This window comes from Dermacentor variabilis, chromosome 9 (assembly GCF_050947875.1).
Source record: "Dermacentor variabilis isolate Ectoservices chromosome 9, ASM5094787v1, whole genome shotgun sequence".
NCBI classification, from domain to species: Eukaryota; Metazoa; Arthropoda; class Arachnida; order Ixodida; family Ixodidae; genus Dermacentor; species Dermacentor variabilis.
In genome coordinates this window covers 74,931,755-74,946,578 of record NC_134576.1, presented here as the reverse complement: position 1 = coordinate 74,946,578, position 14,824 = coordinate 74,931,755, and the positions used below count along the sequence as shown (strand labels likewise).

General features: G+C 47.3%; 1 protein-coding gene across 1 annotated transcript in view; it reads left to right on the top strand.

The window, feature by feature from the left end:
- LOC142592808 (cAMP-dependent protein kinase type II regulatory subunit-like) overlaps window positions 1-11,649 on the top strand; it is an 88,236-nt gene extending 76,587 nt beyond the window's left edge. Inside the window, exon 10 of the mRNA XM_075704491.1 lies at window positions 5,826-11,649. Within this exon, the coding sequence (XP_075560606.1) occupies window positions 5,826-6,025 (200 nt within the window). The 3' untranslated portion in view covers window positions 6,026-11,649. The remainder of the gene's footprint in view (window positions 1-5,825) is intronic.
- The last annotated feature ends 3,175 nt before the right edge of the window (window positions 11,650-14,824 follow it).

The following is a 14,824-nucleotide window of genomic DNA, read 5'->3' as shown; positions in this document are numbered from 1 at the left end:
TGCATTAAGACGTACTGGTGGGCTATTTGGTTAATCATGATCGAATGTGGCAGCACACACTTCAAAACAAGGACATAACACAGAGTGAACAAACATGAATGGTGTAATTGCAGCGGGCAATTTGAGAAGTGTAATTAACACCTACAGAGATAGCAATGCGTGAAGCTTTTTTCAGAAACGGTTCTGTTTTAAAACAGCGTCAAAAGGAATCTGCTGCTTTAGCACACAAATAGTAATTTCAGGGTGCCTACCAACCGGAAAAACCGGGAAAACTGGGAATTCTCGGGGACCTTGAGTAGTCTGGGAAAACTCCGTGAATTTGTGCCTCTATCAGGGAAAATTAGCTGTAATTTTATTGAAATTGTCTAAAGTCACGGTAATGCTTGCTCGAGTAACAGACAGGAATCGTAATGAATCGTGTTTGACGCCCTGTCGTCGGCTGGAGGAGTTGCCAGTGTACAGTCAACGACTGACTTTCTGGATTTCCTGATAATTTGGATGGCTTCGTTGCACCACCACGTGGTGCCGCATACATACATACACTGACCCCATAGAGTCAGTGTACCAGATCGTCTGAAATTTCGGACGCGCGAACTCTTCGCCGACCGATTTTCAAGACGTTTTGCCGTGACCGCAGGTCCGAAACGGCATTAATCAAAGCCACCACCGCTGCCATTTTGATTACCTCGCTACCTCGAACCAGCGCTCTCACACTGTCAGGATTGGGGGCTCAATCCCATCGCTCGTGATCCATTGTCAAGATTGGAGTCGGGCATGAATTAGAAGGTAGCTGGCCCATGCCGACGTCCAACTTATCCACGCTGAGGACATTGATGAAGGGAAGGACTGCTTCTCATCGAGAACGAGGAATATGGGTTTATTTACAGTATTTATATCAGTCTAACATGACTGTTTGAGAGAGTGCATCAGTCTAACATGACTGCTTGAGAGAGAGTGCCCAGAGCGGTTTTTAAACACTCGGTCCTCTCCCGATACAAGGTGATGCGAACGTTCGTTTCGTCATCGCAAACTAGCCGCCTTCCCGCAGGACAGTCTACACACACAAATGCACACACGTTCGAAGGTCTGGAGCCGACGTCAGAGGGGCCCCGTAGAACTCGGAGCCGTTCCGGGTAGCACGTTGAAGAGTTTGGGAACAATAGTTGGCCCGCCGAACTCATTCCGTCACAATGGCGATGAGGCTAGAGGTTGGTGGCGGTTTCAGCACAAAGCCTGCTTCATCGAACGCATCCTAGCTGAAGCGACGGAGAGTGGGGGATGCCCGTATTGTTCCCCAACGCAAAGTCGATTTAGTCACGCTGTGGCTAGAAGTTGGCGGCGACGCTCCCGGAATGTTGCCGCCATAGTGGTAACTGGGTGGCAAACTTGCACTGCAGCTGGCCATTCTTAACAGCGCAGGAATGTTGCTGCCATAGTTGTAACTGGGTGGCAAACTTGCACTGCAGGTGGCCGTTCTTAACAGCACGCAGATCCACTGGCAGCCATAGCCACCACTGCGGCAACGCTAGGCCTAGCTGCTTCAACATTCGCTATGAAGCTTCTTGCCGTTGGGTGCCGTGTTTTTATTGAAAGAATTCGCCGCTGTCAGCAATGGCGCGGACTCCGCCTTTGTGGTCCTTGCGATTGGCTTAGAAGCTTGGAAAGCATGTAGCGTTGTATAATGCCGGTTCCCGAAAGTCAGCTTCGCCTCTGTACAGAAATGTTACTTGGTGAAGCATACACAAAAGTATTGCTGTGAAGCATAACAAACGTGGGAAGGGGCTATGCTACGGGGCACAGTACGTATTCCTTAATTATACACGCATGCACCCGCTATTTCCTGTGACAGTACGAGCATCGATATCCCTAAAACATATACCGACAGGCCTTCAGAGCGTTTTTGAATGTGCCTGTGGCGGTTTGAGCCTGTGAATGACATGCATTTTTTTTTTCAAGTGGCCAATTTTTCGAATGTTTGTGCGGCTCCTAGGGAGTTCGAAAAATCGTACATAGACTGTGCGACTGACCAAGAAGATGCTTCAAATGGTCCGTGGGGCAAACGAGTGGTGGTAGGAGGACAAGAACAGAAAGGACCTACGCACTGAGGAATGAATGGGAAAGGAAGCATGCTGCCGCCGTTTTTGAAGGAGCTTGAGCTCAAAAATCAAAGTGTTGGTTGATGCCGAGATGCAGGTGTCTTTAAAGCAGTGAAACACAACACTGAGGCGACATGCGCGGGATGAGAGTATGTCAGGACAGTTGAGGTTGACTTACGAGCTGTTCAGAGAGAATCTCAATTGTGAGAAAGTTCGGGCCTCATACCACTGAGCTTGCTATCAGTTGATAGAAAGAGCTCATATTCGAAAATATTTCCTTCTGTATGCATCTCCTTTTTATTCGTATTAGGGAATGTTCGACTCGATATGCTTACTGGAGAGTGACAGCATCTGGCGATATGGCTTCAGCCCATCTTGACATAAAACATAGTTCTGCATCACTCAGGGAATTTTGCAAAGACCCTCAGGGAAAACCTGGAAAACTCGGGGAATTTGGAAATGTCAGTTGGTAGACACCCTGAATTTGCTGTGTTGAAGCACCAGATTTCTCTAAAACAATTTTTACAGTCTGCCATCTGCTAAATATTCAAATAAGTATTTTATGTTGAAATCGCTATATGTCTTCTGGAAGCCTGCATGGAAGCCTTTATACAAGCAAAACATATTTTTATTAGTAACTGATACGACATGAATCTTAACATCTTGGACCTACATTTTGACGAGTTGTTTTTCGTTTCATCACATCTATGATTGATGCTTCTCAGCCCTTAAAAATGCTGGTTACTAAGCTTTCTTGACTTTATAAGCTGTTAAGTGCTATTGTACTGAAATTCTTGCAAGAAAAAGATGGAAAAAACTAGTTCACTGGAACGTGAATGCCATAGTCGAACAGATGCGCCAATTGCACCAAATTGCACCAAGAGCAGTGCTCCTCACTACCATGCTCCACATGGGGTTTTATCAGGAAGTTGCGCCGAGCCTGTGCCAAAGGAGCCTAAGAGCGAAAGCCTCTTCCTATTCATGCTGCCTGGCTAGTAAAACTGAAGTCAGAACCTAAGGCACACACTGTCGTCATCGTCATTGTCTACTACTAATATCATCATCATTGTCTGCGACAATGGTGTTAGTGTTTAGATGACAGGGATGATAGCCGATGCCACTGGTCGTCCTTCATTTCCTGCATTGTGCTCTGGCAGCAACTGTGTATTGTGTGGTCGTGCCCCGTTGCATGGAGCGTATCCTGAGCGAGAGAGAAAACATTTATTGTTAATGAGGCGGGGCTACTTCCTCATAAGGTGGAGCTCTTAGTTCAGGGCCATGTTGACACGCACCACCCTTCATGCCCGCTGGATCAGTCGTCGCTGCTCTTGCGGGTCTAAGCTGGTCGGCGAAGTCTCCCAGAAGAAACGTGAAGGTGAAGGAATAGGGGAGTAGCTCGGAGGGCGTGGGCATTCCCAGGTGCAGTGATATACTGTGGGCTTTGCTCCACAGTGGGGACAGTATGAGGGCTATTGTGTGGGGTGGGAAGAGGGGGAGGTAAAAAAAACCACGGGAATGAGTCTGTAGCTCTCACCACACGACAGCATCTTCTCGGTTAAGGGAATGGTGCGGTGTGGGGGAGCATCTCCTGCTATCTTTGTAGTATTGTAGAGTTTCAGTGTAGTTCAATGGTTTTGCCGGTGCGTCGTCTGGTTGGACAGCTCTTCCAATGACACCCGGTTAGCGAGCCTCGGGCTACTGAAGTAGCGCATTCATTACCATGGAGAGAGGCATGTCCAGGTGTCTAGACAATACCCTGTGTAACGCTGTGGGGTGTGAAGATGAAAGGATGTTGTTTGTGTAGGGTGTCACCTTCCCTTGCGCCAAAATCCTGCAGGCGGCTTGTCAGTCAGTGACCACTGTGATGGGTACATCCGGTGCCGGTATAGTTGAAGCGTGCCTGATGGCTAGGGCAATAGCAGCCTCTCCTGCCATGCCACTGCCCACAGTGTTGAGCGTGGCCGAAGCCCTCAGTGTGTCGGGGCTATCTAGTACGACTAGATTCAGAGCAGGTCTCTGTGGGTTCTAGGCCACATCGGTATATAGGATCAGTGTGTTGGATGTGTCATCTTGAAAGCGATCTGCATTGGGGACAGGAGCTAGGTGCGCAGATGGCTCATACCATTGTGGGTGCTGTGTTCTCACCGCTCAGTTTGTACTAAAGCGATAGACAGCACAAAGGTCACTTTGTTCGCTACTGCTGCCACGCTTTCCCACACCAACATTTTGACAGCGAGTGTCCGCAGTCATCGTGTGTGATGTGTTCATGTTTTCCTGTGCATGCTGACACCATGCTTGTTAATTTAGGTAATAAGCGGGTGTTCACAACTTTATACGGGTGATAAAACTACTATTCTCACTTTGTATAACTGTATACTAATTTGCTATCGCAATTGATGCTTTGGCTTTCCGGCAAACCTGCAACTTTTTTTTTAAATGTAAGAATTAAAAGAAAATTGTGTGCAGTTCACCACTACTCATACTTCTCAATTTTTCCTATTTCTTGGCTGTTGCATTTCCCAGCTCTTACGTTTTTATTTTTTTACGGCCCACTGAAAAACGTATCAGCAGGGTTCTACTGTATTTATTTATTATTTCAGTTAATACGGAGACCATATGGCATATACAGATGTGCATTCAACATTTCACCGATAGGTCAAATGTCTGTTTCACCACTGTGAACACTGGGAACATGTTTTAGTGTTTTTCATATTGGATGACTTGTATGAAACAGGAACCTTTCTAGTTCATCATAATTGCAACAGTACCACAGGATGTCACTACTGGTTTTGCTATACCAGTGTATTCCTGCACTTGTATGTCTGCTACACAGCTTTCTTTAGTTGGCTTGCTTTTTATTTGCAGTATTTCTTTGTTTATAAATGCTTTGTTGTCCTACCCCTCATTGTAGGTGGGCCGCATTGCAGGTCAAGCTTCATATAAACATAAAAGTAATGAATTATCGGATGTAGCGAAGTAAATCTAGAATATTTATTGCCAATATCAGCTTATGTGCTTATAATGAATACTGCATGTGACGAAGATATTCCTATATCTAATGCAACTTTGTTACGCTGAATTAGGACTCCATGATGAAATAACGAATGTAACAACGTAGATGTAAAGCTTGACTGGCGATGCTTTACTTCATTGAGTATTGTGCTGCCACATGGCAACACCAAATATACAGGATGTGAGACAATGTCGATTACTGCAAAGCAAATAACATTTATCTTCCAACACCAGATACTTGTTCTGGCAGCAAGAATTGTCAATTACCAACGAACTTTAAATGATGCATTGTGGGTGCACGTGTGCGTCTTGGCCAGTGGCTTAGTTTAGTTGGCCTGCACTTGACAAGTCAACGTGATGATCTCTGCCAATTTCATGGTTGCACATTAATGACCATGCAGAAAGCGTGCTAAGAATTTCTCACGACAAGTGATAAACAGGCCATCAAAAATAAGCTTTTCAGGGGCGTCATACTCACATTTCTCTCTTTAGACCCGACTGCAAGTTTTTTTTTTCTTGCATGTTAGCGGCTACTTTTATAATGAACATAGGATATTGGGAAGGTATTTTTAGTGCTGAATGCAGCTTTACTATAGCAAGGTTTGGCTATAGTTGAGCATGCTCCATGTGGTTGTTGTCTTGCGAAGCTGGTCATGTGCTGTTGCTGTCACAGCTCTTGTAAGCACTGTCATTGCGGATGTCACTGCGTCCATGCAGAGCTGGCACTGCTTACCAAGAAACCCCGTGCCGCCTCGGTGTACTCGGTGGGGCCCGTCAAGCTCGCCTTTCTCGACGTCTCGGCTTTTGAGCGGCTCCTGGGGCCCTGCAAGGAGATCATGATGCGCAACATCGACCAGTACGAGGAGCAGATGGTCCAGGCCTTTGGTGCCAAGGTCAATGTGGCCGACCTCCGATGATGACCCTGAACACGGCCCTAAAATTTACCACCACCACCACCACTCCTCCCTTTATCCCTCGTCACTCCCTCTCCCGTACATCTCCCTCTCCCCATCCCCCCTTTACTCCCGTTAACTAGTCGGTCGCGGCTTGCGCAGCCCTGCTCCCTGCAGCGGCCACTGCTGTCGCCGCAATAAAAGAGGGGCGCACCGAGTGTCGCCAGAGCGCCGAGAGCTGTGTGGAGCTCACGACGTGTGGCGTCTGCACTGTGTCGCTCTTTCTCATGGGTCAACAACAACAGCAGCAGCAACACCAGAGCTGTCGTGGCGGCCACTGGCGTGCGAGACAGAGGAGAGAGAGAAGGCGCCGGGGCAGCCGGTGACCGCCTCGTTGCTGTTATCATTATCGTTACTCTTACTCTGTGGATTTTGAGTGAGGCGGGCGAGCGCGCTACCGAAGCTCAGTATGACAAGTGCTTCCACGTTGGGGGCAAGTCGCACTCTGTCCTGGTGGAAATTTGCGGGAACCGACAGCAATGGTGTCCCCTCCCCTCTTCCAACCTCACGAAGAAAGAGGGACATGATGCAGCCTTTGCTGTCTGGCTCCCCTTTTGGTTGCTGTTGTTTGCCTTTCCTTTAAGTCAGTTGCGGCGGTGGTGAACTGCCCGTTCATACGTCGCCCGCAAGACCATGGTGTCGAGTGGGTGCCTTAGCCAGACTGGCACTGACTGAAGTGTGTCAGAATGGCAAGCATCCTTTCTGTTAAACACATGAGTTGCAATATTGCCGCCCCTTGTCACCGGATGGCTTATCTGAGACAGCCTAATAAGCCCTTGACCATGGTCCTTGGGTGCTAGAGTGCTCGCCTCACTTAGGCATTTATAGCTCGCTCAGCGGCGCCCTCTTGTCACAGCCATGCTTCCTCATAGGGTTGATTGGTGTCTGTACACCTCATTAATATAGTTTGTGGAACGAACTGTGCATAATGCATAGGTCATTGTGTTTGGTGACGTCACCAGTATTCTTTGCACCGACTAAGGCTGGTGCAGTCAAGTGTGCGTGCCAGAGTCCTTTGAAGGCATGCTGTTTCGCTGGTGTTTCATGCAGCGTTGGAATGGTAGCGATGACTGCGCTGCATGTTTGATGCTTTGCCTTTGTTCATTTATTGGCGGAAAATGCTGGGACTTTGTATTTAGTTCCCTCCTCATTTGGAGACACCAATGTTGTAGGGCTGTGTTAGACTAAGCAGAGCTTTGGGGTCATGCTATCAACCTTTTAGTCGCAATTAAAAGTATGAACTGCACCTCTTCTCGTGCTGCCAGGGATGTAAGAACTCATCTAAGCAAGGTTTAGAATGATGCATGCCCTCATAAAAGTTGCAGTGGTGTCGCAGCGTTCAATAGATGATTGCGTCTCTAAAGATAGACCGTCTCTAAGTTCTGAACTGGCACACTGCTCAGCAGTTCTAATGGGCATGCTGTGGTTTTTTAATGAAGTCATTTTGGTTTTGCGTTTTGCTAGTTTAAGTGGTGAATAAGATGAGGGTGGTTGTGCTCATTACGCTCTCTGTGCAGCCTACAGAACTGGCAGCGAAGTAATGTCGCAGGAAAACGAAAGGATGCCAGAGTTGGTTTTGATTCGCAGCCAGTGACCACAGCACCCCTTCATGTCGTGTACAAATGGATATTGTCGCGTTTCGATGGTGTGCAAGCACCAGATGTTGTGAATAGTTGCTGCGGGAGAGACAAATTGTTACCTTTGCTGGTTGCTTCACCCGTTTCTGTGCGGCGTGTTATTGGAAAAGAAGCACAGTTGATAAGAGCAGCGTTTCCCGCAGTTGTCGGAAGTGCGACCAGTGGCGTGCTCTCAGGTTTACCTAGCTGCATAGCAACATATACTGCCTTTAGAGGTTAGGGTGGAAGCCAAGTACGGTCGTAAGATAAGTGCATCCTGTTGGGGGTGTGGGCTTTGCACCTTTGCTTTACTGTTGCACGAAATTTGCATCTGGGGGGGAGGCAGCCGACACAGTCGAATGCTGGAAGCATCTCGAAGCACACCCCACTGGCAGGTTGCAAGAATGATGTTTGATTGCTAGAATTTCGCTGATCTGACATTGATTTGGTGCCGGTTCATTCACGAAGCCTTATGTCAGCATGTAGTGGACCGTCTGCTAAAGATTTTAGGTGGTCCAGAGGAAGCTATTAGAAAAGCTTTGACATTTTTTTGTGTGTGAAGAAGGCTACGTACGTATCCTGGCTGTGTATGTATCATGTTGTTCCCATAGAACTACAAACCAAACTTGGGGACACCATCAGTGAAAAGGATGCATTTCTGCCTGATAATACGTTATTTTATTGGTAGCTGAAGTCTTCTCCGCAACAAGCGCAACAAGTTGGTCTTGCACAATTGTTTGATAATAGCATTAATAAGAAACCTTATGCTAACGAATCGGTTTGTTGGATGTCGTAAGGTAACAGTCCATTCTTTAAATTCAATTTGGTGCTTCCAAGTTGAAAGGAGAGAGCAGCTTGCGATTGTTTTGTGACTCTGGTTGTCTAGTTTAAGCAAGAATCCCTAGTCAGTTGAAAATTTTGCTTCTGGTTTGAATACTGGTCCAGAGCCGTAGTAGAGCTCGCAGTTGGCCTAGAGTTGCTCCATTTGGATTTCTACTGATCTGCACACTGGTTTCGGATTGTAAGTAATGCTATTTGGCAGAGAGATGTTATTTTGCTAGTACTTAGAACAATCCTAGGTTGAAAAAAAAAAAATCGGCATTTAGAGGCTGGACCAGGGAATGCCCATAAATGTCTGTCGAAAATGGCATGCACTTGGCATTCATTAGCACTTGCTTCGGTCAGTACGAATGGTGTGGGTAGGAAATGAGGAATACGCACTTAGTTATAAGTGTGTTGGCTCATCCGGCGCACATTAGAGAGCTTCAGCCTGTGTGGGATGTAATGCAGTTGACAGAATACTGCAACACTGGATACACAAAGCTATGCGACAACACTAATGGTGCAGTGGGATGCTGAATTCAATGAAAGCACACACCACTATAATTGCAACAGCCATGTTTTAGCTTTTTCCATTTTATCTAAATTGGTGTCCGTCTAGATGGTAGCACAGAGCCACAGGATGCATGCTTCGAAGCTGAAAAATTCAACTTGGTCTGAGACTTAAACTCTGGACTAACGCCTTAAGTCTCTCTACCATCTATGCTAACCCTGTGGCTAGCAGATTGCAGGGCGAGGCTGAATTGATCAATATACGTGTAGGGACACTAACTATTCACCTTGCGGGCTGCTGCAAAACCGTCTTGCCATATTTACCTATTACAAGGCATTGGTACTGACAAGTATTGACACATAGTGATAGTGATTCTCCATCTGCGAGTACAATACGTACAAAATTGTCTCCAAGGCACTGTGGTTGAACAACGTGGCACATTATGGTGCAACCAAACCTGCTGCAGCTGCCATCAGCGTCTGGTGTTTGCAGTGTTCTGTTAACTGCATTACGGATGGGCCAAGACTATTTTGTAATACCAACAGATGAACTAGTTAAAGTGGCACTAGAAATTATAGCAAAATGGATGATTAAGTGAGTTAATGTTTCTTTTTAATATGCTCAAAGGGAACCAAAGGCACGGGAAGAACCACACAGTACAGACGCTGGAAGCACAGTTGCCAAATGTTCATCGGTTTATTGTACTGGCGGTTGTGTGCGTCGGGATGCTTCCCGAAAGATGCAAGTTGCTGGCAGCAGTTGAGGTTGCGTACCAGCCTTTTTGAGCGTTCGCTTTTGTTAAGGCTTAGCTTCGTCGGAGCACAGAGCGATCACTGGCGATCTCCACAGTAGTGCTTTTTTTTAAAGAAATAATTTATTTGAGCCAGCATCAGCAGTAGCAGTTCACGGAAGCAAAAAGCTCCGCTCGGCGCCTGTGTGCGTCGCTGCGGGGCTGCATTTTGTCTCTCTATATGGTACAGTTGAATTGTTGCGTTGTCGTTATCTTATTATCTTTTGTTGACATGTTTATCATATTTTTGTTCAGCATGTGTTTTTTTTTCTCGGGCATTCATTTTCCCGGTGTGTTTTCTTGCCAACACAAGCTGGTGGGGAGCTCAAGCGCCCTCTGTCCTCAGCACTTGACGCATGTCCGACAACCACCTCCCACCTCCATGCCCTTCCAGTTTTCTCACTCCCCCCCCCCCCCTTGTCACCTCCTCTGCAAGTTCCGGGGCACACGCATTCCCTCCTTTGGTGGGGATTGCATTTTTTTGCTGTTTTTGGATGTAGAGACGCCCATGCGTAGCTAGTTCAACGATGAATCGGGCAGTGTTGGAATTTTTTGTGGGGGAGTGTTATGACGAACACCGTTGCCTGTCTCTCCCGCTATGGGTGTGTAATGTTGCCGGTGTGTGTGTGTGTGTGTGAAGAACTGTGTTCTATCATATTATTTTTGTTTGTTCTTCTCTTGTGTACTGCGCAACGTGCACTGCTTTCTTCATCCTGCTGTCATGGATGTATGCATTGTTTGTCGTCATGCCTTTTTCGACCGCTTTGACGCGGGAGACCACCACACCGGACTGTTGTCATGCCCGCCTATACTGTTCAATCTCTATCTCTTCGTCTTAGTTGTCTGTCCGCAGCGGGCTGGGCCCTCTTTGCCAGCGGCCACGCATGCACACAAAAGCGGGATCGCTTACCTGCCACCTCAGCCTCGAAACGCTGATCTGGACACTTCTCAAATATCGCCACATTGTCACTATGATTGGCTCGGGGGCTAAGGACTCTCTGACTGGCTCGAAACTCTAACATGGCGAAATTTGAGTGTCCATATTGAGCATCTCCGCTGTTCTGGCCACGTCGAATCGGCGATTGCCTCAAGGATCCGCTGTCACTGCGGGTGAAATAGTTAAAAATGAAAAGGATAAATGCAACATCTGCTCTTAACTGCCTCACTGATTTTGACAGTTTCTTTTATCCCTCGAACTAGGCTGCATTTTTGTATTTGAAAAAGTGCATGAAGAAAGCGCACAATGAAGCACCGTTTACCGCACAAGTATGTAACCTGTACGGGATAGGACACTGCACGTGTGGATTGTGTCAATTCGCCTATGTTCAAGACTGCAGCTTTTAGTTGCGTCAGCGAAATAGAAATCCTGTTGTTATCTATGACCCGCCACGTGGCGAGACGGTCAACGCACATGCACAGTTGGTGTCCCTTGAAGTCGTGCAGAGAAGCGTGGGAAACTAACACATGTCCTCCGAGATCGGACAGCGTGCGGGTGATAACGGCGCGCATGAACTCAAAGAGGCGGTGGCTAGCATTCGTGTGCAGTTTGTCAGTAAGCATTAGTATTTTGACCCAAATAGCGAAGGTTAACTTTTGAATGGAAGTTCTTTTTTCGAGGGAAGCTGAGCTTGGGGGGGGGGGGCGAGGGGCGATTCCGCAATGAACTTTCCAGTCGTGCTTGTGCGCATGCGCGGTCGCTCGACCCTTGGGTGCCCGTTCGACCACCGAGCTCATTCCAAGTGTTCTTTCTCCTGTGTTCCTCACGTGTACGCGTCTGTCTTGCGCACGCTGGAAATAAAAAAGAATGAAAAAAAAATGGCTGCCGCTTCTCCGGCAGCGGGACCGAGAACCCCTGGTGTGTTCATTTGGCGCTCAACGAGCATGTGGCGTCGACGCACGCTCTGCTCAAGTAGTCAAAATGAAATAAAAAATAATGAAAACCGAAACGGCAGCATCCGTGCCTTCCTACCAGCAGAGGTGAAGCCAGTGCTTGCGCCAACCGCAGCCTGCGCTTTTTCTCCCGCTGTATATGCTAGGGCAATCGTAAAGTAATGCTTGTATTGGTTGACTAATTATGGTCTTTCACTGAATATGCCTGGGTGTCGGATAGAGAGAGAGCAAAGAGAGGAAAGGCAGGGAGGTCAACCAGACGAGCGTCCGGTTTGCTACCCTACACTGGGGGAAGGGAAAGGAGGAACAGAAAGAAAGAAAGCGGGATAGAGGGAACACTGTATGCACACAGCAAAGTGCCTTGAAATCAGTCAGTTCCAAGCAAGTGCTCCGCCGATATATTAGGCTGCCGTCATTCTGCTGTATAAAGCTAATCTTGGTGCTTCCCCATAGCTGGTGATACACGTTGAAGTCGCCCGTGATGACCAATGAGCCAGTGGCCATCGGCAGTACGTTGCAGTACGTAGCAGTATATTTTTAAGCTATAACCCCAGTCGTTCTGACTTCAGTGCGAATAGAATGCTGCAGGTGAGCCATGATGCTTACTCAACACTTTGCAAGTACTGAATTGAGAGCATCCCCCCCCCCCCCCCTCCCAGCACTTGCATTGCACTTCACGCTGACGGAGTGTGCAGGTCGTTGGAGTTTTCATATCGAGTCCTGTGCCTAGCTAGCACAAAAGAGATTACATCTCTACCGATCCACCAAGACGAAATGATCAAGCGTTTTGTTTTTAAATATTCACTAAAAGTGCTTCCAGACGTTGGGGATATCACGGGCGCATTCCACCACCTGCATGATACGCGAATCAAGCGACCCAGAGGATAGCGGTATTGACAAAAAATTCGGGCAGAACCCGTCTCATGATGAATGCCGACATTAGTGGGATTAGCGTTGAAACAATGTAGCAACGTAGCAATGTATTGCCACCCACCACCAAAACCAGTCTATAAGGCGTGTGTGCAGCCGGATGGACTCTTCGAGGTGCTTTTGACAGTTGAGCCGAGTAGAGATAGAGATATGTAATTTGTTAGAAAGGTTGGCCTGAGCTAGAGTGCTCTGGCCTGCTACTCCCCAGTAGACTCTCATATATTACTTCTGGGGCACAGCAGATAAAATGTGACCATATACATTTACATTAGTATTACAGCGCACAGTAAAAGTACGGACATGGAGGAGAGACGAAACAAGTGCACGCTCGAAGTAGTAATGCAGATGTACCGACTCGCCCAGCTAGCTACTGTACTACGTATAGTTAAAACTCGATATAACGAAGTAGGTAAAATCGGCCATATGCTTCGTTGTATCAAAATTTGGTTGTATTGAAATTCGACCTTTTATGCAAATAAGTACAGTCGCCAGTCGATTCTTATTGCAAGGAAAGGGGCCGCAGAATTTCCAGAATTATTGGGCAGTCGAAAGAAGCAAATTTGAAGGAGAAAACAGTTTATTTTGATGAATTTGGGAGTCGGCGCTGAACGATACGGTTTCATGCCACGTCGACAAAAACTTCACATCAGCGGTACGAGTTAAGTGAAGCCAGCCATGCTTTCGCGTGCACTCCGTCCCCGCAGCCGATAGCGTCGCCCGCACTGGGACGACGCTGTCGTGAAAAAGCGCCGGCAGCGGGGAGCGAATGCTTTGCCGGCCTATCGCTGCAACGGTTCACCGAAACTCGAGATTACGCAACCTCCCATACTACTAATGGCGCGGAAAGACAGCTAGCATGATGCCACGCCGTCGGCGGCATTACATTACGCGGCAGATTAAGCAAGGTGCGCGGCTTCGTATGCGCTCAGCCGCAGTTGCAGCTATGCGCAGCCACGGCCGAGACGTGCGCCAGAAATCGCGAAGCGCCAACTTGACATTCTAAATACGTGGTGTTCTATGAACAAGAGGTTATGAAAAGTTAAATAATTCGTTATGTCGAGAATTCCGTTGTATTGAAGTTCGTTATATCGAGGTTTAACTCTATATGTGATGCTAATCGCATTAACGTCACTTCGTGCTCCGACTTCTGTTTACGGATGCAAGTAGCAGTGACCCAAGCTTGCGTCAAAGAGGTCAGTTGGAGAGAGGCAGATACCTATAGTACCCCATGTGGGCGGCAAAGAGTCTCATTGAAGAGCAGCACATACCCAGTGTTACGTATCCAGTGACCTATGGTCTGACGGCTGGTTTCCAACTCGATTCCCTTGCAATAGCAGCCCGATGCTCAGCCTTTTAGAGCATAGACCGTGGACTACCAGTGACCGAAGTTGACGGGAAAGCAGTTAGGTGCAGATGGACAGAGGAACATGCAGACATTCTGCAAACTGGGTGAAGTTACTAGTTTGTGCTAATCACAATGAAATACTAGAGGTTTTTCTGCTCACTTTAATCCACGCACAATTCGAAATAATTCAAGCAACACGGAAATTATTTAAGCGCCAGACTATTTAATCCTAGCTCCAACATATTTAATCTCTGGGCCAACAAAAACTGCACAGCAGTGAGTTTGATCCAAGTGCCAGTTAGTTTAATTCAAGTGCTAGTTAATTTAATTCATGCTAGAAAAACAATAGAAGGTGTATCCTCGACAGTCTTGCTGCGTCCATTATCCACCATGTTGGCTCTCTGATTGGTTGTCGAGAGGCTCTTTTTTTAAATTTATGCCGGGAAGCGGAAGTTTTGCAAAGCGCAATTTCGCGTTTTCATCAAGGTTACAAAACGTTCAAGCGGAGCTGCAGACTTTTTCGAATAAAGCTTTTTCTGGTCCGTGAGCTAGATTATGTTCGAGCCTAAAAAAGAAAGTGATCGGTAGCGTGCCCATTGCAATGCGTCTGCAATTTCCTGAATATGTGCTAACGGTCCAAGATAGCTGTCATGTCAGCTTGATTGGCTGAAGGAAAATCATGCGAATAGCGCCACAGGTAGGGGGTTTTTCGTAAACGCCCATTTGACGTTGCGTGACGTGCTAGGCCACAATTGCAGAGATTTTCTGCCATAATTTGTGGTTCGACGAGCCGCGCGAAATGTGCTAATGAGCGGCCATACGCAATGGCGACCGAGACGTATGTGTATCGCCGCATTGC